Source organism: Rhinolophus sinicus, chromosome 14 (genome assembly GCF_057876585.1).
Source record: "Rhinolophus sinicus isolate RSI-liver-muscle chromosome 14, RSI-T2T, whole genome shotgun sequence".
Taxonomy (NCBI): domain Eukaryota; kingdom Metazoa; phylum Chordata; class Mammalia; order Chiroptera; family Rhinolophidae; genus Rhinolophus; species Rhinolophus sinicus.
In genome coordinates this window covers 141,984,205-142,006,919 of record NC_142514.1, presented here as the reverse complement: position 1 = coordinate 142,006,919, position 22,715 = coordinate 141,984,205, and the positions used below count along the sequence as shown (strand labels likewise).

The window sequence follows — 22,715 nt, the reverse complement described above, 5'->3', positions numbered from 1 at the left end:
TTCCTGTGCTATAAAAACTATTCTAGAAAATAGAACTTAAAGAAGAAATTGAGTTGATTTAATATGAAACTGGCATACTGTGATACCAAAACCTCATATAGTTTCAAAAGTTCTCTTAATTCTTTATAGATCTATTCTCAATAAAATAGTAGCAAACCACTTTCTGCAGAATTTAAAAGTATAACCACTGTGTAATAAATTTTAAAAGCATTAGCTCATTATATTTGATGCCACAGAAGCATTTGAAAACATTAAACATAAATTCCTGATTTTCATTATTAAAAACTAGAAGCAGGAAGATACTTCATTAACATGAGAGTGTCTATCTCAAACCAACAAGCAACAGCATATTTAATAGAGGAACAAAAGCTCTAATAAAATTGAGGGGGAAAATAGATATACCTGTTCTTACTACATTTTGGCATTGTTCTGGACGTTCTCGTTTATGAAATAAGATGTAAAACAGAAATAAAAGTCCAGTTATTATTTTTTAAAAGGAAAAAGAGGAGATAATTCTGCCTTGAATACCCAATAAAATCAACCAAAATTTTTTTCTATTAATAAGGGAATTTTAAAAGTGGCAGTATATAAGGTAAATGTACAAAATCAATAACTTTCCTATAAAAGATTGTTGCCAATTCAAAAATATGATAGAAAAGTATTGTATTGTCAATAGTAACAAATAGCAAAATACCTAAGAATAATCTTAACAAGAAATGTGGGAGACTATTCATTATTCAACAAATACTTACTGAGTGTCTCCTGAGTGTCAGGTTCTGTATTAGGTTCCCAGAATATAAATGTGAGCGAAGTGAACAGAGTGCCTGCTGTCACAGACCTATACAAATAAAACTAAGAAACTGCTGAGAGATATAAATCAAGATTTGAAAACTTAGAACACTATGCTTTGATACTGGATGGAAAGACTGAATGTTGTCAAGATGTCAATCCTCCACAAATTAAATCATAGGTTTAATAAAATCCCAATGTGTAAAAAGCACAATGGGATTATTTTTGAAAATTGTCAAAGTGATTCTAAATGTTGGAAAAATAAAATTTGAGAATAACAAAAAGTCTTTAAGTACTTTAGAGATACGTTCCATTAGAAATCAAAATAAGTGACAAAGCTATAGTGATTAAAATAGTACAGTACTTTCTTATAACTCAATACAAAAAGACAACTCAGTTAAAAATGGGCAAAGGATTTAAAGAGACACTTCTCAAAATATATATATACAAATAGCCAATATGTATATGAAAATATATGCTCAACAACATTAGTCCTCTGAGAAACACGAGTCAAAATCATTAGGATGGCTAGAATTGGGGAAAAAAAAAGAAAAAGAAAAAAAACAGGCAAACAATAAGTGTTGGCAAGGATGCGGAGAAATGGAACACCCATACATTGATAGTGAGAATGTAAAACGGCGCAGCTGTTTTGGGAAACAACCTGATAGTTCCTCAAGAGGTTAAACATAAAGTTCCTATATACCCCATATACCCAGAAGAAAGAAAACATATGTTCACACAAAAACTTGTATTTGAATGTTTATAGCAGCATTATTCATAATAGCCGAAAAGTGGAAGCAATTCAAATGTCCATCAGCTGATGAGCGGATCAATAAAATGTGGTCTATCCATACAAGAAATTTTATTCAGCCATTGAAAAGGAATGGCATACTGGTATATGTTGTAGCATGGATGAATTTACAAACATGATGCTAAGTGAAAGAAACCAGCAATAAAGGACCACATACCGCATGATTCCTTTTATATGAAGTGTTCAAAGTAGGCCAATCCACTGACACAGAAAGTAGATTAGTGTTGGTTACCTAGTGCTAAGGGAATTGGGAAAAATGGGGAGTGACTATGAAGGGTTCAGGATTTCTATGTGGGGTAATGACAATGTTGATGGTTGCACAACTCTGTGAATTTACTAAAAACCATTGACTTGCACACTTTAAATGGGTAACATGTATGGTATGCCAGTTATATCTCAATAGAGCTTTTATTTTTAAAATAGTATGGTTATTGCCACAGAACAAACAGAACTTCACTATCTATAAAACAACCCCATCACATATAAGAACTTAATCTAGGATAAAGACACAAGGCAGTGGAGAATATGGAACAAGACCAGTTATCCAGCTACTTGGGAGAAAAAATCAAGTTAAATTATCACTTCATGTCACATATCAAATTGAATTGCTTATTAATCAAAACAGTATAAAAAATTAGGCCATATTTTAAAGACCACAATATAGTATAATATCTTTTTGATCTTTGAATGAGGAAGAACATGCTAAGCTTAAAAACAAGAAAGAGGGGCCGGCCCAGTGGCTCAGGCAGTTGGAGCTCCATGCTCCTAACTCCAACGGCTGCTGGTTTGATTCCTACATGGGCCAGGGGGCTTTCAACCACAAGGTTGCCAGTTCGATTCCTCGAGTCTCGCAAGGGACGGTGGGCTCCACCCCCTGCAACTAAGATTGAACACGGCACCTTGAGCTGAGCTGCCGCTGAGTTCCCAGATGGCTCAGTTGGTTGGAGTGTGTCCTTTCAACCACAAGGTTGCTGGTTCGACTCCCGCAAGGGATGGTGGGATGCACTCCCTGCAACTAGAAACGGCAGTTGGACCTGGAGCTGAGCTGCGCCCTCCACAACTAAGATTGAAAGGACAACAACTTGACTTGGAAAAAAGTCCTGGAAGTACAATAAAGTTCTCCAATAAAGTCCTGTTCCACTTCAAACAAACAAACAAACAAACAAACAAAAAACAAGAAAAGAACTCACAATGAGAAACGTCAATAGATTTAACTTTATAAATTAAAAAATCTTAGTCTTAATAAGACCATAAATACTAACAAGATTTGAAAAATCAATGGATGAAAAAGGAATAAGGATTTTAATATTTAAGTTGCTAAGAGAAACAATTAGTCCCTGCTAGTACATGAATACAAAATTCACAAAAGAGAACATGCAAATTAAAATGAGATAGTATTTTTCAACCATCAGATTACTAATTTTTTTATTCATGGAAATTTCATACTAGCATCAGAGATTCAGTGACAAGATTGATACAACTTTCTTGGAAATCTACTTGGCACTCTCAAAAATATTCATATCATTTGACCTAGTAATTCTACATCCCAAATTTACCCTGAGGGATTTATTTGAAAGGCAGGCAAAGATTTATTAAAGGATACATCTCTCATTAAATTATGACACTTATCTTCTCATTTTTTCCCTAAGATACTGGAAGATCATGAAGATCAAAAAAAGCGGTGGCAGGCCCTGGTAGGGGCCAAGTAAAGAAAGCAGGCCTCCCGCCCCTCTTCTCTTCCCAGAGCCATCCTGCTTCCCAGGGAAGATGTCAACAGGGAGCAATGGCAGCTCTGACGTGTCCTACACCAGCTTCCTCCTGCTGAGCTTCCCAGGGCTGCAGGCGTCCCGCATACTCCTGGTGCTGCCCTTCCTCAGTCTCTACCTGGTGATCATCTCTGCCAATGCCCTGGTCATCCACACGGTGGTGGCCCAGCGGAGCCTGCACCAGCCCATGTACCTGCTCATCGCCCTGCTCCTGGCTGTCAACATCTGTGCTGCCACCACCGTGGTGCCCACCATGCTGTTCAGCTTCTCCACCTGCTTCAACCGCATCTCCCTGACTCGCTGTCTGGTCCAGATGTTTTGCATCTACTTCTTCATTGTCTTTGACTGCAACATCCTGCTGGTCATGGCCCTGGACCGCTACGTCGCCATCTGCTACCCACTCCGCTACCCCAAGATAGTGACCGGCCAGTTGCTGGTTGGGCTGATGGGGGTGGCAGCTGCCAGGAGCGCAGGCATTGTTGCTCCTGTGGTGGGGCTGGCCTCCGGGGTTCGCTTCTGCCGCTCAGACGTGATCCACCACTTTGCCTGTGAGCACATGGCCCTGATGAAGCTCTCCTGCGGGGACATCTCCCTCAACAAGACTGTGGGGCTCACTGTCCGCATCTTCAACAGAGTCTTGGACATGCTGCTACTTGGGGCCTCCTACTCTCGCATCATCCATGCTGCGTTTCGGATTTCATCAGGCAGAGCACGTTCCAAGGCTCTAAACACCTGTGGCTCCCACCTGCTGGTCATCTTCACTGTCTACTCCTCCACCATGGCCTCCTCCATTGTCTACCGTGTGGCCCGCACCGCCTCCCAGGATGTGCACAACTTGCTCAGCGCCTTCTACCTGCTGCTCCCGTGTCTGGTCAACCCGGTCGTCTACGGGGCCAGGACCAAGGAAATCAGGCAGCACCTGGCAATTCTGTTCCAAAGGGCACAGCTGCAGGTCCCCACGGAGAAGCCCTAGTTTCTGCCCTCACAAAGGAAGCTTCCTGTCTGATTCTGTGGAACTTATAGGTCCTATAATCACTCTCACTGGCAAGTGGGTAAATGTGCAGGCAAGTCAACCCTGCTCTATTTTGGCTTTGGCTATCTGCATTCATCTTTGAGTCTTTTATCCATTTTCTGAAAAATAGCTACTCATCCAGAGTTACACAATAACCAACGTCAAAGTCAGCTTCTGTCTCTGGCTTCTAAATTTTCTCCCCTTCCTTCTGCTTTTGATTTTCATTCATTCATTCATTCTCATTTATTCATCAAACATTATACATACATTATGCTACCCTATAATTGCAAAGAGCAAAAATTGATCTCTACCCTGAAGGAGGCCCCAATATAGCAAGCTGTAAAGATGTGTAATGCTCAATAATAGCTTTAAGTAAAAAATTCTGTGAGAACATAGGGGAGGGACAATCGCTAACACAGAACACTTCACAGAGAAGGTGAATTTTAATTGTGTTTGAAGGATAAAATAAAGTGTTTACTGGAAAGGAAGGAGATAGAAGAAAAGGCATTCTTGGCCAAAGGAACAGCATGGGCAATAGGTAAGTGATAGAGAAATTGGTACCAGGAGTGGGCTGCTGTGTAATAAAAACCTAAAATGCATGACATTGGTTTTGAGATTGATCTGGTCACCCAGCCCTGTCTTCAGCGAAGAATCTTCTTAGGTCAGTTTAGCTAGAATCCCCTTCCCCCTAATGTTTTCTCTTAGTAATTTTCTATCCATTGACCCCTACCCTGCTCGTTGGCTATAAATTCCCACTTGCCCATGCTGTGTTTGGAGCTGAGTCCAGTTCTGTATTGAGATCTATTTTCCCCTATTACAACAGTCCTGAATAAAATCGGTTTTTACCACTTTAACTACTGTCCAGCTCTGGTTTTTCTTTGATAGTATTTCCACTTGTGTGCTTGTATGTCTGCCATAACCATGAGAACATGCTTGGGCTAGCCTTCTGGAGGAACAAAAGACACATTTAGCAGAGCTGGGTTGCCCCAGCCATCGCTCCCAAAGTTAACCTAGATAAGCTGCTAGCCAGCCAACCCCTAAACATGAGCAAGCCCAAGCAAGTCAGCAGAGCCACCTAGCTGACCACTCCAAGTGTGTGAACAATAAATACTTGTAATAAATGTTTGCCACTGAGTTCCTGTGGCTGTTTGTCATGCAGCAATCTAGCAATAACTGACAAAATGACTAAACAATGGTTTATATACAGTATGTCTACAATAAAAGTTAGTCTTCTTTTCTTAAGGCTGGGTAATATTCCATTGTATCTATGTACCACATCTTCATTATCCAATCATCTATCAAAGGATAGTCGATAGTTTCCGTGTCTTGGCCACTGTGAATAATGCTGCAATGAATATGGGAGCACTTATATCTTTATAGATGTTTTCAGATTTTGGGGGTAGATACCCCGAAAGGGGATGGCTGAGTCATGTGGTAATTCTATTCTTAATCTTTTGAGGAACCTCCACACTGCCTTCCATAGCAGCTACACCAATCTACATTCCCACCAGCAGTGTATGTGGTTTCTTTTCTCTTCACAGCCTCTCCAACACAGGTATGAGGTGATATCTCATTGTGGTTTTGATTTGCATTGCCCTAATCGCTAGTGAAGTTGCCATTTGCGACAACATGATGGATCTTGAGATTATCATGCTAAGCAAAATAAATCAGACAGAAAAAATCGAGAACCATATGAGTTCACTGATATGTGGGATATAAAACTGAAAGCAATAAATGAACAAGACAAACAAGCAAAAACTCCTTGACACAGATAACAGTTCAGTGGATACCAGAGGATAAGGTGGAAGAGGGGAAGATAGAAGAGGGTAAAGGGAATCAAATACATGGTGATGAAAGATTTGACTCTCAGTGAACAAACAATGCAATATATAGATGATGTATTACAGAATTGTACACTTGAAACCTATATAATTTTATTAACCAATGTCACGCAAGTAAATTTAATTTTAAAAAGATTAGTCTTCTTTTATCACATTGCTCTAATATGTATTGGGTAAATGTCTTTTTAACTGCTTAACGCTGAGTTCTCTAAGTGCAAAAACTGTATTTTAAAGACATCAGAGTGAGGTAGTGAGAAAACATTATTCTTTTAATAGGAAAGTCATTGTTTGTTAGAAAAAAATACATTGACAAGTGCTTAAAGGTAGAAGGTATTAACAGTGAGGGGACATCAGAGTGAGGTAGTGAGAAAACATTATTCTTTTAATAGGAAAGTCATTGTTTGTTAGAAAAAAATACATTGACAAGTGCTTAAAGGTAGAAGGTATTAACAGTGAGGGGACAGTGCCCATTCCAATCAATAGCAATCTCCAATAAAAGGAATCAGGGATACTTGAGGAAATGGCTGGTTCTAGGGCTGGGGTATGAAAAATACATGATGATCCTGGATTATCTTATAGTGCCACAAAGTAAGAAAGAGCTCAAAAAATGCTAGGGACATGTCAAAAGGATAGAGGGACCAATTTGAAGGGGTTTTTAATAGCTAAATCAGGGACAATTTTAGCAACAAAATATAGTAATGGATGATAATATATATATGATAGATAAATAGATAGATAGATGATAGATAGATGATAGATAGATAGATAGATAGATAGATAGATAGGAAAGCTCTTCCTTACAGTAGAATGCCAATTAATAAATGTAGAAGGAATAATAAAGATAGGAAATCACCATTTGTTGAATATCACAGTAATAAATGTTTCAAGCAAGAATGATCAACGTATACTAAAATCAGTGGGCAAAAGTATGATGAGAAAGAAGATAATGTAGAGAATCTCCAAGTATTCCCTTCCAAGGTACTTTTTAATTACCAAGGGGAAAAAGTAACTTTACAATTGAGAAAGCTGGCAGTCTCTTATGCAAATGATAGATGATAATGTCACCAGTAATGGCACAAAGTGATATCATCTGTCTTCTGAAATGATGCACTAAGAAGTGCACAATATCACTTCTGCGGTATTCTTGCAAAAAAAAAAAAAATGTGTAACCTGAATTTAATCAAGAGGAAACATGAAACTGACCCAAAATGAGGGCTGCTCTACAAAACAACTTGCTGGTGCTCTTCAAAAGTGTAATGATCATGAAAGACAAGGAAAGCTGAAGAACTGTTCCAAACTAAAGGAAGGGAGACATGACACTAAATGCAAATATGTAATACTGGATCCTGCATCAGAAAAGGGACATTCCTTGGACATTTGGCAGAATTTGGATAACATCTGTAAATTAGAAAATAGTAGTGTGTCAATATTAATTTCCTGATTTTGAAAATTGTACTGTGGTTATACTATATGCTAACGTTGGGGAATCTGGGTGAAGGGTACACAGGAATTTTTTGTACTGTTGTTGCAATATTTTTCACGTCTGAAATTATTTCAAAATTAAAAGTTAAAAAAAAACTTAAGAGTAGGTGAAACTATTCTCTTTGGAACATGGAGAAAATGTTCAGTTACTAGCAAAAAGGAAGATGAGAAAGAGGACAACCCAAGAAATGGCAAAAGTGTGTGTACTCTATAGTGTGACCCCTCCCTCTGACCCCCTCATTGAAGGCCACAAAAATCACAAGGCCACATGGAAACCTAAGAGAGCAGCAAATGTAAGAGCGAAGAAAAAGTGAATGTGATACACTAAGCCAGAGGAACTTCCTGAAATTGTGGTGAGGGCTCTGTATGCTTACACCTCAGAAGGGGCTATGTGCATGATATAATCTATGGTATGCATTTCATTTGTTAACTATTTATCAGAAATATTCAAGAAAGGTACATCTCAATGTTAAAGTCCAAACCATAAAGCTTTAACAAGATAATAAAGGAATATATCTTAATGACACCAGGATAATAAGTCTTTTTAAATAGAACACAAGAAGCACCAAGCATTTTATAAAAGAAAAGAAAAAAATGATATAAATTTGATTACATAAAGGAAAAAAGTGACAAATTTGACTATATTAAAATTCAGAACATTTAGTAATCAGAGCTGCCACTTTATGTAAATTATGTAGTGATCGACACACAGGCATCTGACAAAAGCAAGTGGAAGATGAAATTCAGCCCCCCATACACTTGGAAAGCCATCAGAGAGGGAGGACTTTTGTAATTTGTACTAGACACAGCTTCAATCAAAAGATACCAAAAGAGAGTAAAAAGTCAAGCCAGAGATTTGGGAAAGATATTTGCAATAAATTTAACCAATAAAGACCTAGTATCCAGAATATACAAAGAACAGCTACAAATTAGTAAGAAACAGACAAAGCAGCAGTAAAATAGGCGAAAGATCTGTACAGCCTAAGTTCTTCTGGGTTTCTCATTGTTCCCCCCTTGAGTCCCTGAAAATGCCTCTCCACTGGGAATCTTCTGATGCTCCTCCCCTTGAGCAACAGTCTACTTATCCATCCATCCCCCTCGCCTCATGGATCGGTGCATTGGAGCTGGGCAGACCTCAGGCCTTACCTTTTCAGAGGTGAAACCAAAGCCACAGCAGGCTATGACTTAACGGGCACCTCTACAGGCTGCCATGGTGAGACTGGGGATGAGAAGACAAGAGATTTATAGGGGATTTAGAGGCAGGTAAAGCTGAGACTGGAACTCTGCCTTTCACCGTTGACAAACCTGAGTTCACATCTCAGCTCTATCATTTAATACCTATGACACTTTAAGAAAATTAGTTAGCTTCTCTAAACCTCAGTGTCCTCATCTACACAATAGCAAGGGTTAATAAATAGTATTTGTCCCTTAAGGCTGCTGTAAATATTGAAGAGACACTATGTGGAAAACCCCCTTGGAACTATACCTAGCATGTGGTAAACAGTCAATAAACACTAACTTAATATCGCTGTTGAGACTAAGAATGCTTCCAACCTGTCCAGTGCTGCCTCCTATGTGGCATATGAGGGGAAAGCTGTGGTATAGATGGAAGAGTCCTAGAAGAACTAGATTTGAGGCTTGGCTCTTCTTGCTAGGTGAAATTAGGCAAATCACTTGGAATCTCTGAGCCTTGATGGGGCTAATGTCTCATTCATTCAACCTCAAAGGACTATTGTAAGTTGCAAATGAGAATATTTATTAAAATCCCTTTGTGTATTCATCTATTGCTTCAACACAACCCTTGAGCACAAGCTCTGCAGTAGGCTCTGTGCCAGGAGCTGTGACAGGAATAAATAAGACATGGTCTCCCCATTAGGCACACTTTCAGTCTAGCAGGGAGATAGATGAGCAGTGTCTAACTATTACATCGTTTTGTACACCTGAAAGTAAAAAAAAAAATTACACTTTGAAAACCTCTTGTACTTGCAGAAGTCAAACATGACTTGGATTCATCTTCTGTTATTGGTATATATTGAGTATTACAATTTTAATAGTTTTTTTCTTTTCTTAAAAAAAAGGACATGTCCAGGGCCTTAGTTTTAAAGGTGAGGAGAAAGATTGGAAGCTGGAGGGCTGTATGAAGTTAGGGAAGTGCTTACTTTCCCCAGCGACAGACTTGAAATTTTTCATATGCTGAAGGGGAAGAGGGGAGAAGTAGAAGATATCCTGAGGACAGAAGACAGAGATATCTCTTTCACTGGGAACTGAAGGAGGAGAGAAAATGAGCACATCGGCTCATTTGCGGGGACAGGGAGGGGTTAGAGGAGCTCTTGTCTCTTTTGACTTACATGGAGGAGCTACGCCTCTTTCTGCAGAGATCATATGTCTGGCATCTTCTTCTCAGTCCTTCTCTCTATCCCACTCCTCTACCACTCAGAACACTAAGCCTTATAGGGTGATTAGCTGTGTTGGTCTTCACTTCCATTAGTCTGTAAATTCCTTTATCTTGAAGCCTCTAAGCAACAGAACCCCCTCTTCTGGTTTCCTGAACTCCATTTGCTCCTGGTTCTGACTCACCTCTTCCCATTTTCTGTCTCCTTCACTGACATGTTATTCTATCTGCCTCTTTGGTTTCTATCTCATGCCCTCTAATAAATTATAATCCCCATCTCCAACCCTAATCCTTCATCTGGACACTCCACCCCTACTGTGTTTCCCCGAAAATAAGACCTAACCAGACAATCAGTTCTAATGCATCTTTTGGAGCAAAAATTAATGTAAGACCCGGTCTTATTTTACTACAACATAAGACCAAGTATAGTACAGTATATTATAATATACCAGGTCATATTAATTTTTGCTCCAAAAGACGCATTAAAGCTGATTGTCCGGCTAGGTCTTATTTTCGGGGAAACAGTATTTCCAGTTCTTGACATCTTTTCATTTTTGAGTCCTCACAACATTCAAATGTGTTAATTGTACCACCCGGCACCCCAATCCTGTACCTCCTTTCTCCGTTTTTAATAGTTCCAATGTAGTCATTACAGCTTTAAAAAACCTTGAAATTATTGTTAATTCCTGTCTCTCTCCACTTTCAATTGTTTAAGTCTACCTGGTTTGACTCTAGAAACATCTCTTCATTTCTCTTAAGACCTTCATCAGTCAGTTAACTGATCTCATCTTTCAGTTTTTCGTACCTTCTTCCCCCAACTTGGGGAAGTTGTTATTCTACATTTCCTTTATTGACTGCTTTGGAGCCCAGTGTCAAAGCTCCTTTAGGAAATTTCCTGAGTAATCCTAAAATACAAAACAGGAGAGCAAGTTGCAGTTTATGTGAGAGGTAGACCAACCTCATCCACATTGAGATATAGGCGGCCCATGCCGGCTTTTTCTCCCCCTTAACGACGATCACCCTCTGGTATTTGGGAAGGAGAAACATAGATCCCTAAACATCTTCTTGGCCATTGCTCCTCCAGGTGGCATTATCCTCCTCACAACTTTTATTCAATCATGAACTGCCTCTCACCTCACTCTCCACTTCTCAATTCCACCCTCCTCCATGAAAGTCTTCAATAGATTTCCATGAGGATTTTTACCACCTACCCACAAGGACTGTCTGGTCCTTGCCCAACCACAGCAGTGTATTACCCGAAGTCTGAGTTATTCTAAATTAATGCTCTAAGATTTCCAGAAACACATTCCACAGCAGGTTTGGAATTCCAAATCCACTTCCTTTTGAGGTCTCCTTGTGAATTTGTTCTGAGTATTCAGAGGGTGGCTATAGTAACACCCATATAAACATTGACTTTCAGAGACAATGTATCTAAACCTATGAGAAGGAAGAGTATTTCCTAGCTGCTCCCCAATTTATAAGGCTTCTCTAATCTTCAATGTAGTTAGGGGTAATCATTAAGTGATCAACTGCCTGATTCACCTGAAAGGTTTCCTGGGACCCCAGACATTCAGTGCTAACACCAGGAAGGTCTTGGGCAAACCACAAGTCATCCTGAAGTTAAGGGCATCCACTCTGGATTCTGACTGCCTGGGTTCCAATCTAGCTCTGCCACTTACTAGCTGTATGACCTTAAACTAGACTTAACCTCTCTGTGCCTCACTTTCTTCATTGGTAAGACTGAGATCTTAAAAAGTCAATATATGAAAAGCATTTAGAACACTGCCTAATATATGGAAATGTCCAAAGGGCATTAGCTATTTTTAAGTGTTAGGTCCTCTTATCATCATACCCACCACCACCAAATTGTGTGCTCCCTAAGAATCTGGATAAGATGTGGGCTTATTGCTGAATCATATTATCTTTTAATATCTGCTCTTAATTATGCAAAAATCTGGCCAAAGCTTTGAAATTACCGCTCAGCCCAACTAAATGTTTAGCCTCCTATCGTTCTGTTCTTCATTTGACTACTCAACAAGCAATGTTCAACCATCTCCTGGGAGCCCACGGTGGCTGTTTGAAGCTCCAGTGAATACACCAGAAGTATGCTATTACCCCTGCTCTCCTGGAACTCACATTCTGAAAGGAAAATGAGGTCATCACCTATGACACTGAGGACAAAGCTAGGCAGGAGGCCCCACAGCCAGTCTATAGGGGCTTAGGAGGCGACACATCTCTGTAGCCTGTTTGTGGTCCAGGAAGACGAGGTCTTCCCAGCAACATTCCTGTCTTTGCCACAGTGCACCTTTTATATTATGGTAATAAATAAATAAATTAAATAAATGTCTAACCATTCTGCTGTATACCTGAAATTAATATAATATTGAATGTCAATTGTAATTGAAAAATAAAAAATAAATTTAAAAAAGTGTTTAAGAACTGAAAGAAACTACTGTCTTAAATATAGAAGAGGTACAGGAAAACATGAATAAGGAAATCAGGAAAACGTATTAACAGAATCAGAGTATCAGTACAGAAACAGAAATTATAAAAAAAAAAAAAAGCAAATTCTAGAGCAGGAAAGGAATAACTGAAATGAAAATTTCACAGGAACTCAGCAGCAGATTTGAGCAGGAAGGTGAACTCGAAGATAGGACAACTAAAATTATGGAGTATGAAGAACAGAAAAAGAATGAAGAAAAGTGAACAGAAACTAAGGAAATTGTAGGACAAAAACAAGTGGACCAACAGATGTATTATGGGAGTCCCAGAAGGAAGAGAAAGGTGCAAAAAAATTATGTGAAGAAATAATGGCTAAAAACTTTCTTAATTTAATGAAAGATGTGAATCTACCAGTCCAAGCAGCTCAAAAAATTTCAAGTAGGATAAATTCAGAGACCCACACCAAGACACATTAGAATCAAATTGTCAAAAGCCATTAGAATGGTTATTATCAAAAATACAAGAAATTAACAAGTGTTGTATGGTTAACAATGTATGGAATAACTGGAACTCTCAGGCACTGCTGGTGAAAATGTAAAATGGTGCCGGCGCTGTAGAGAACAGCTTGGCAGTTTCCCAAAAAGTTAAACATAGATTACCATATATTCCAGCAGTTCCACTGCTACGTATATACTCAACAGAATTAAAAGCAGGAATTCAAACATAGTTGTGCCTCAATGTTCAAAGCAGCGTTATTCACAATAGCCAAATGGTAGAAATAACCTAAATGACCATTAACAGATAAATGGATAAGCAAAACGTGGCGCATATATATATATATATATATATATATATATATATATATATATATATAAACTGTTATTCAACCTTAAAAATGAAGGAAATTATTACATATGCTATAACATGGATGAACATTGAAAACACTCTGCTAAGTGAAATAAGCCATACAGAAAAGAACACATATTGTGTGGTTCTATTTATATGAGGTACCTAGAATAAGCCCATTCAGAGACAGAAAGTAAAACAGACATTACCAGGGACTCAGGGGAGAAGGGAATGGGGAGTTACTGTTTTTTGTATCGAGTTTCTGTTTGGGATTAATGAAACAGTTTGGAAATAGTCGTGACGCTTATAATTGTATATGTACTTAATGCCACTAAACTGTATGCTTTAAAATGGGTAAAATGGTAACACTTTTTAAAAATGTTTTACCATAATAAGGAGGGAAAAGGCATATATTAAAATCAGAATTCTATATCGTATCTAGGTAATTGTCTGAAAATTCCCTCCCTGAATTCTTAAAGAACAGAAAATGTTCTCTCAAATTTGACCTTTGTATGAAAATAAATGACAAAATTAGTCTCACACAATCAAGTGGCAATGTTTATCTTTATTTAGAATAACCAATAGAATTTTTATCCAAAATTCTTATCAGCATTCCTCGTGTGTTACGACAGTCAAAGCAGCAATAAGTTTCATTACAAAAACTGAGGTCACCAGAAAATGGGGTACCAAATGGGTGAGGAAACCCTATTTAATCACTCCCTATTTGCAAGGTAACTCCTTTTTAATCCTAAAACTTCTACTTTGATTCCTAACACACCAATAAAAACCAAAAATAAAAATCATTCCTTTTAACATTATGTAAAAATGATACTTGAACTCAATTGACCCTTTTGTTGCAATTCGGTCCAGCAAAGCCTTACCACTTCAAGCAAACCTACTCTACTTATTTGTGCTCAAAAAGGAGTTGGTTATTGAAGAAGTGCTGCTGGTCTCTTGTCTTTCCTCAGGATCCACACATCAGACACTCATCTCTATTCTCCAAAGAGCACACCATGGCTGCTGTGTTCCTCTCCTTCTCTTCTTCCTCTTTTGATGCCTTTTCCTTATCTTTCAGCTTCTCTTTATTTAGAGTGAACTGGATCGGATTAGCCGCTGGTCTTGTCCTTAAGTAATACATACCAGTCTTTAAACCCTACAAAGGAAGTAAATAGAACTATTAGGAGAAACTGTGAGAACACAAGACATTCAAGACCAATGTTTGAAATACATTTCCATAAACCAGGTCAAATTGTTTTCTAAACTGGGAATTCTAGCTCCTCTAGAAGCCCTCTCAAAACCGCTTCAAGAGTCAGACAATATACTCTGTTCCTTTTACCCCTAACACAAATTTATCTCTTTGGAAATATCAAGTGTTCTTATTCTCTACTTTTGTTTTGTTTTTTTATGTGTATTACTTCCAAGTTTGCCTAAGACAACATGTCCACCTTAGATTATAACTATTTAGAGCTCTAGACTGTATCTCTGTGTAAGAACACATTATGACTACTTCAAGGATAAACTTTATTCAGTTTCCCCAGTCCTGGCATATAGTATATGTTCAATAAATGTTTATTAAAGAAAAAGATAGATTTGTAATTCTATGTAAAGACCCAGAACATTGCCAGGGAATAAGAATACAATCCAGGATTTTACAATTGGCAATGGCTAGCTAAGTAATTGGCTTTTAAATTATACATAGATAAAGTGGGGAAACAATGGATGTTTGAAGTTGGGTGACATGTGTAAAGTTTTATTTTAGGAATGGTAGCAGTGCACAAGATGGCCTAGAGCAGAAATACCAAAAGCGAAGAGATCAGTTAAGGAGTTAAGAATAACAGTGGTAGAATGGGAAGATATTCAAGAAACAGTACAAAGGAACACCCAACACAACTTGGTGAGTGACTACATAGAGTAAAGGGAAAGATCATAGATAACTCCAAGGTTTCAAACCTAGGAATGAAATAATCTTAAAGAAACAAGAGTCCACAGTGAGAGCTTGATCTAATACAAAAACCATGGGCTGGTATTAACATATTGGACTTGAAGGCAAGGAAGAACTTCTAGGTGGCAATATTTAATAGGTAGCTAGAATATAAAATTGTTTTGAATCCAAAATATCTCAAGTTGGCAGTAAGTCCTCTTCGATTTCCTCTACCAACCTGCTTCCAGCCGTAGAAGTGCATACTAGTGAGTTTGCCATAGTTAGGCTCAGCAATGTGGATGTTCAGAGACTGGCTTTGATCAATGAAAGCACCTCTCTCAGCTGCCATCTTGAGAATGGTTTTCTGAGAGATTTCCCATACAGTCTTATAAAGTTGCTTCAAGTCATCAGGAATTTCTGATATGCTCTAAAGAAGAGAAACCAAATGTTTATTGCACTCTGGTTGAAGAAAGTTGTATGATTAACAGCATAATGACTCAAGGGTCTGGCCTTGGTTCTACTTCCTGCCGGATCTGACACTACCATTCAGTATAACACACTGTGATCCTTATCAAGTTTCCAAAGACTGCTCACCTCTAGATTAGCAAGTCCGACAAACTCTCTCATCTAACCAACAAAATATCAGGTAGTGATTTAAGATCCATCTAAACTGATCTGTGGCCAAAACAGTCATTGTTCTAGAGGCACTTAATAAAGGAAGAAAAAGAGCTAAAGAGCAGTAAGTGCCCCCTGAGTTTTGCAGAAAACATAAATAATCAGCGTTAAAACACTCAGGGACATGATCCAGGGAAGCAATGAGACAAAACACTTTAAATAAGTTAGGATTCCACAAATTCCATTTGGCATCAATAGAAAAAGTTTTCTGAGGTCCAGGGTTAACTTGCATCAAAACACAGACTGGGCTAATGCTACAGTTTCTATAAAAAAATATTGAAATGTTACAGGAATCTTTGATCTGTTGCCAATCAGACCAATGTTTAGCCAGAGGCCACTACCTACAAATGTTTCTTGATTCTCAGTTGCAAATATTTTATTGTTAAACACTAGTTTTGGCTCTATCAGTCCTCAATTTCCATCATACTTTTTAATTATGTTTGACTCTCTTATTTCAGACTTTCTATCAGTGGTCCCCAAACTTTAATGCACTTTGGAATTATGTAGTGAGTCTAAAAAATACTGATGCCTGGCTCCCACTCCCAGACATTCTCATTTAATTGACATGGGGTACAACCTAAGCTTCACGGTTTTAAAAGCTCCCCAAATGATTCTAATGTTATAGAAGTTAGGAACCACTACTTTATATTATTGCACAAACAGAAGGGTAAGGCCTAGCTATGTGAAGATGTATATAATCCTAGCGCAACAATACAGAGGTGAACAGAGCTGCATAACCACATATAACCACAGTAAATACCCATTCTTTCTTTCCATTGCCTCAGATAAGTGAGAAGGTACCAATGTCCAGCTTAGCTCACTTTTTTTTTTCATTCTATACCTGGATAGAGCCATTGCATGCAATAATCTGATTTTTCATCTCTTCATTCCACAAGCCCTGCTCAGTCAGATCTTTCAGTAAGTGAGGATTTACAATCTGAATGGAAAAGCAGAAAAGATGTGAAGAAATAAATAACAGTGACAGGCACTAAACAAGATCACAGGCCTAGAACTTAAAAGTAAATAAAATCACTGAAGAATTATTTAACATCAGACTGCTTGATAATTTCTATTTTTTATAAAGCTGAAAGGCCCATTCCAACACAAGAAAGCTATATTTCTTTAAAATTCTTTTTTATTCAGGAAACAAAATATATAGTATTTGCAAAAGTGAAAAGAGCTAACATTGCCTAAGCTGGGTAAATTTATGTGGATTGATTCTTTTTTTTCCTAAGCAAGAATACAATAAATACTTAAGAAAAATTAGAAATGTATTCACTCTAAACCTTACAGAAATGTATTACAGGATAGCAGCAAACTCACAAATAAAAATCTTTTAAATTAGTGGTTCTCAGCCCTTAGCTGCATATCAGAATTACCCGGGAAACTGAAAAAAAAAAAACACTGGTCCCACCCACCGAAACTTCTAATTTGTAACCAAGGCTGAGAACCAGTATCTTAAATGATGCTTCTACATTTATCTTAGTATCAACCTAAACATCTGAAGTTATAGTATTTATCACTATGATTACAGAAGAGTTACATATCACTTGAACTCTAATATCAACAAGTTACTTTCCTACTCAACCCACAATCATTCATTCTTTTGGCAGATATTAAAATGTCTATTATGCGATGAAATAACATAGAACAATATTAGAGATCAAGATGATTCACTTTATCAAAGCTTTGCTCCACACTAAGATGAAGAGGCATATTAACTATGTGTTAGTATTTATTCCCAACGTCAGGCTTTTGAAAGCTTTCCCAGTTGATCTAGTTGTGATCTCACCTGAAATTCTCCTGACAAGACTCTGCGAGTGTAGATGTTGCTGGTATATGGTTCAATGGACTCATTATTTCCCAGGATCTGAGCAGTTGAAGCAGTAGGCATCGGGGCAATAAGTAAACTATTTCTTATACCATACCTAAAGAAAAGGAGATTATTAGGTGCTGGTACTAAAGCTACAATCTGGCAAGAAGGCAGCTATTTTAAGTAATTGTAGTAAATGCAGCAGTGAGTAACATAATACCGGCATTAGACTAGACTCATATAGATTTTTGAATTTAATCCCTACAGGGATGCAGTTCCACAGTATGGGTGGTATAGCTCACCCCTCTCCTAAATGCCTAACTCCTAAACAGAATTAGCACAATTTCTATTGCTGGCAATCCTTATCAGGTCATGACTTATGACACCTGCACTGTGGCACTCAGGAACCACAGCACTTGATACACTCTCTTGCCCAAGGAAATACTAAATGGCTGTTGGAGAGTACACACCTGTATCTGAGTACACTCATTCAACCCTCACTCTCTTCCAAGTGCCTCTGCAATCAATGTGCTAGGCCTTTCAGGAAACATAATGATGTAAAAGCAGTCAGAAACAGACATCTATCACCAAGTCTCCATTAGCCTGAACAGGACAATGAATAGGGAAAATTATGCTCAAAGTCCATTGCTGACTTCCTCTATTAGCTCTTCAGTTATAAGTTCTTAGAAGGACGTTAACATCTTTTGACTCTATTTGGTGTCAAAGACAGTGCTTAAGGAAGAACACTGAGAAATCTTCCAACTGCCCTCGGCTTGTCCTCCAAAGCTCAGCCTAAGAGATGCCTAACTAGAACATCTTTTCTGACCGGGCAGACAACACTTGAGTGTCAAATATAAATATGTCCTCTGCAAACACTTTCCATGACCTGCACCTTTATGTATATGTCATGCAAGGAGTCACGCAGGGTCTCTGGTCCCACTCCCCACATAAGAACACAGGACATGGTGAGGCCAAAAAGGAACACCCACGGAGCCATAGGTAGGGGAGTCACACCACTATATTCTCGCTGGCGGCTGGGTTGGAGACACAGGAAGCAGAAGCCACAGAATCCGCAATCCACACTCCGCCACACTCCATGCTTACTAGCTTAGCTGCAGCAGTTATATCAGTGGCTAATGGCTAACCGGTAACAGCCGATGGCCAACTAGTCACAGCTGATGACCATCTACTACCCGAGCTAGCACCTTTCCATGTGAGGCTGAGAGCCTGGAAAATGCTCTCTGGGGCTCTGTCCCCACACTCCACCCCTACAGGGTCTCGTCTCACAATCTACGTGACAAGCGTCTTCTTCCACGAGGGTCCCTATGCAAGGAGCCTGGAGGTGAATGCAATATCCTGGACACAGCCAGGCTCTCTGGACACAGCCAAGGTTTCTCAGGGAACCACCAGTCCTTCTGGGCACAGCCAGACTTCCTGGGCTTCTTAGGGTACCACCAGTCTTCCCGGACACAGTCAGGGTTTCTCAGGGCACCACCAGTCCTTCTGGGTACAGCCAGACTTCCTGGGCTTCTTAGCGTACCACTAGTCTCCCCGGGCACAGCCAGAGCCTCTCAGGGCCCTGCCACTCTCTCTGGGCTCAGCCAGACTTCCTGGACACAGCCAGGGCTCTCAGGGCACTGCCACTCTCTCTCTGGGCACAGCCCGACTTCCTGGGTACAGCCAGGGCCTCTCAGGGCAACGCCACTCTCTCTGGGCCTCTCAGGGTACTGTGCTGGAACAACAATGACTCACAGTCAAGGTGCTTACATATTCTCTATGGTGGCCAGTCAAGACACAAAAGCAAACATCCGCCAGTTCCACTACATGGTGGTATGTTCCCAAGCAAACAGTCAAACAGTCCATTAAATTAGGGATGGAAGGCTATTCCCCATAGTCCATAGTCATTCGCCAGGGCTGTCCTGGGGGTTAAGGGACGACCTTGACCTCACCCTCATCTCCCACAGAGGATTCAGCAAGCATTTCCTCCTGGGACTACAAGTCCTGCATCCAGGCTGCCTCAGCAAGAACTTCCCAGCCCACAGGGCCGCAAGGACCTTCGCTTTCTCCAGCCTATGCTGGTTGGGGAACCGTCCACGTCTTTCCACTCCTCCACGGGGGTCCAGCTCTCCAGCAGCTGCTCCTCCTGGTTTTCCTGAGACTGAATATTCATAGGCACAAACTGTTCCATCGCCCTTTGGGGAGCTTTGGCCGGCACCCTAACCTGCTCGCTGCACCATTTGTCATGCAGGGAGTCACGCAGGGCCTCTGGTCCCGCTCCCCACATAAGAACGCAGGACACGGTGAGGCCAAAAAGGAACACCCACGGAGCCATAGGTAGGGGAGTCATACCACTATATTCTCGCTGGCGGCTGGGTTGGAGACACAGGAAGCAGGAGCCACAGAATCCGCAATCCATACTCCGCCATACTCCGCACTTGCTAGCTTAGCCACGGCAGTCATATCAGCGGCTAATGGCTAACCAGTAACTGCCGATGGCCAACTAGTCACAGCTGATGACCATCTACTACCCGAGCCAGCACCTTTCCACATGAGGCCGAGAGCCTGGAAAATGTTCTCTGGGGCTCTGCCCCTACAGTATACTTTAACTATTTGTATTACATGTCTCACTGTACTTAGTCTTAAGTTTCTCAAACCCAAAGAGCTTGTCTTTCCTACATTTTATACTTCTGGATTCATACAGTGCTTAGCACAGAGCCTTATAGCCTAATGGAGTCTGTATAACTGGGCTCTCACTGTCACTCTACTTGTGAGGCATCAAGCAAACCAACAGCTATGTCCATGTCTTTACTGTGGACAGTGGTTTCCTGTTCATAGACAGGAAAATGTTTGAAAAGTCCTATGTATGTGATACAGCCAAACTATGGAATTATCTGTCATCATTAAAAACATTAGGTAGAACATGACTAAAAAAGAAACATCTCTAATATAAATCACTAAAGTCTCCAAATATATCAAGTTCGATCACATTTACATAACAAAACCATATGTGTGCATCTGCAAACATACCGAAAAGTCTAGAAAAATTCATCATTAAAAAATACACATGTGGGGACAGAGTCCCAGAGAGCAGTTTCCAGGCTCTCGGCTTCACATGGAAAGGTGCTGGCTCGAGTAGTAGATGGTCATCAGCTGTGGCTAACCATCAGCTGTTACCGGTTAGCTAATTAGCCACTGATATAACTGTCGTGGCTGCGCTGGTTGGTTAGTCTGTCCGGTGGCAGGCAGAGAAGCGAACAGCAGGTGGCAGGTTGTGTGGCTCCAGCCTCCAGTGAGACTACAGTGCTTCCAGTGAGACTATAGTGGTATGCCTCCCCTACCTATGGCTCTGTGGGTGTTCCTTTTTGGCCTCACCATATCCTGCGTTCTTATGTGGGGAGCAGGACTAGAGGCCCCGCAAGCCACCTCGCATGACAAATGGCGCAGCGAGCAGGGTCCCCCGCATGACAACACATCATGGTTATCTCTAGAAAAAGGAGTAAGTTGTTTTTTTGTTTTGTGAGACAAGTGGTTGGCAGAAAAAGTATAAAGAAGGGTTTTCACTTATTTCTATATTTGAACTTTATTAAAAATGAATGTGTATTTATGTATTAATTTTGAAATTTAAAAAGACTGTATAAAAATTATATATAAACTATAGTATTTTGAGAAAAACAAAATAAAATAGAGTCCTGGGACATTTTTGTAAAAGTTGCATTTGCATGTAAATACACATGTACACATGCTCAGAAGAAAGTCTTAAGGATGATGAAGAAAAAGATGCAGATAGGTTTTTGAGGGGGGATGGTATGCAGATAATTCTCATTTTACAACCTTTTCATGCTTTTCTAAATTTCTGAACACGTATTATTTGAATAAAACGATTTTAAGGCAAATAGATGTTTTAAAGAGCATTTTAAAGCTACTACTTCTGCAAATATTAAAATTTTACACATGTATTAACCCAGAGATGAACTGATCATGACAGGAAATGAAAGCAACTTGTTTCATTATTCCCTCAGCAAAACATTCTGCCTGCCCTCAAATTTCTTACGTTTATTAAGTTTGAAAGACCTACAAAGATTCAATTTTTATATTTTTCTTTCACAATTTAACATTTTACCCTCCAAAAGCTCTTCCAAAATCCCTTATTCCTATGACAATCAATTCAACAAAAGCCACTTATGTGCCCAATGTAGTTAAGCAATAAATAAAAGTGAAACACATTTAAAAAGCAAGTACAGTTGGCAATATGAGTTTAATGAGAAAAAAGAATTACCTCATCTAGGTGGTTAAGCCTTTAAAACAAAATCAACTCATAATATCTACCATGTATTGAAATACTTTCATTGTGCCAAGCACACGTATTATTTTATGAAGTATTTAAAAAGTAGTTCTGATAGATCATTTTAGCCCCATTTGAAGGGGAAAAAAATGAGTTTCAGAAGTTAAAATAACATAGCTGACTTTTGAAGAGCTGGGATGAAACTTGAACACTCCTTACTTCAAAGCTACTTTATATGTCATTACTTACTTTGCAATCTTCTCCTTGAGAAGGTTCCAGTCCCATAGGTCTGTGGGAGTAACATTCCACATATCATACTGAAGGATCTAAGGAACAAATAACCCAATTTATGATAAATCACTCTATAACAATTTAAAACTATGACAAAACCAAACAAATGACTAACTGGCCATGCCCTCACATCTCAACAAACACTGTCTTCTAGTAGAACTATGTAAGGAATACAAGGTCCAGAGATTTTTCTGGGCAAATTTCCATGAAGTCATATTAAAAAGAAGCAAGCAAACAAAACTGGTTAAGGCTTACCTCTTCCCATATCCCTGCTGAGCCCCCTTGGAGGACCTGTATCATATCTACAAACCAGAAAATTCTAACATTCCTGAAAGTGTGTTGCTGAGATGCA

General features: G+C 39.3%; 2 protein-coding genes across 2 annotated transcripts in view; one reads left to right on the top strand and one right to left on the bottom strand.

Annotated features, from left to right (window-relative positions):
* The first annotated feature begins 3,367 nt into the window (after nt 1–3,367).
* LOC109447902 (olfactory receptor 52K1-like) lies at nt 3,368–4,339 on the top strand. Its single transcript, XM_019732630.3, has one exon. It carries the CDS (start codon nt 3,368–3,370, stop codon nt 4,337–4,339), a length of 972 nt encoding a protein of 323 aa, XP_019588189.2.
* A 9,587-nt stretch (nt 4,340–13,926) lies between these two features.
* Nucleotides 13,927–22,715, bottom strand: part of RRM1 (ribonucleotide reductase catalytic subunit M1) — a 40,342-nt gene continuing 31,553 nt past the window's right edge. Inside the window, exons 15-19 of the mRNA XM_019732665.3 lie at nt 22,322–22,398; nt 17,770–17,905; nt 16,819–16,914; nt 15,541–15,729; nt 13,927–14,534 (exon numbers count right to left, since the gene is read on the bottom strand). Of these exons, the coding sequence (XP_019588224.1) occupies nt 14,346–14,534; nt 15,541–15,729; nt 16,819–16,914; nt 17,770–17,905; nt 22,322–22,398 (687 nt within the window). The 3' untranslated portion in view covers nt 13,927–14,345. The remainder of the gene's footprint in view (nt 14,535–15,540; nt 15,730–16,818; nt 16,915–17,769; nt 17,906–22,321; nt 22,399–22,715) is intronic.

Bases quoted from the DNA above. Each gene is read 5' to 3' on its own strand.
- LOC109447902 (XM_019732630.3), top strand. From the start codon at position 3,368: ATGTCAACAGGGAGCAATGGCAGCTCTGACGTGTCCTACACCAGCTTC.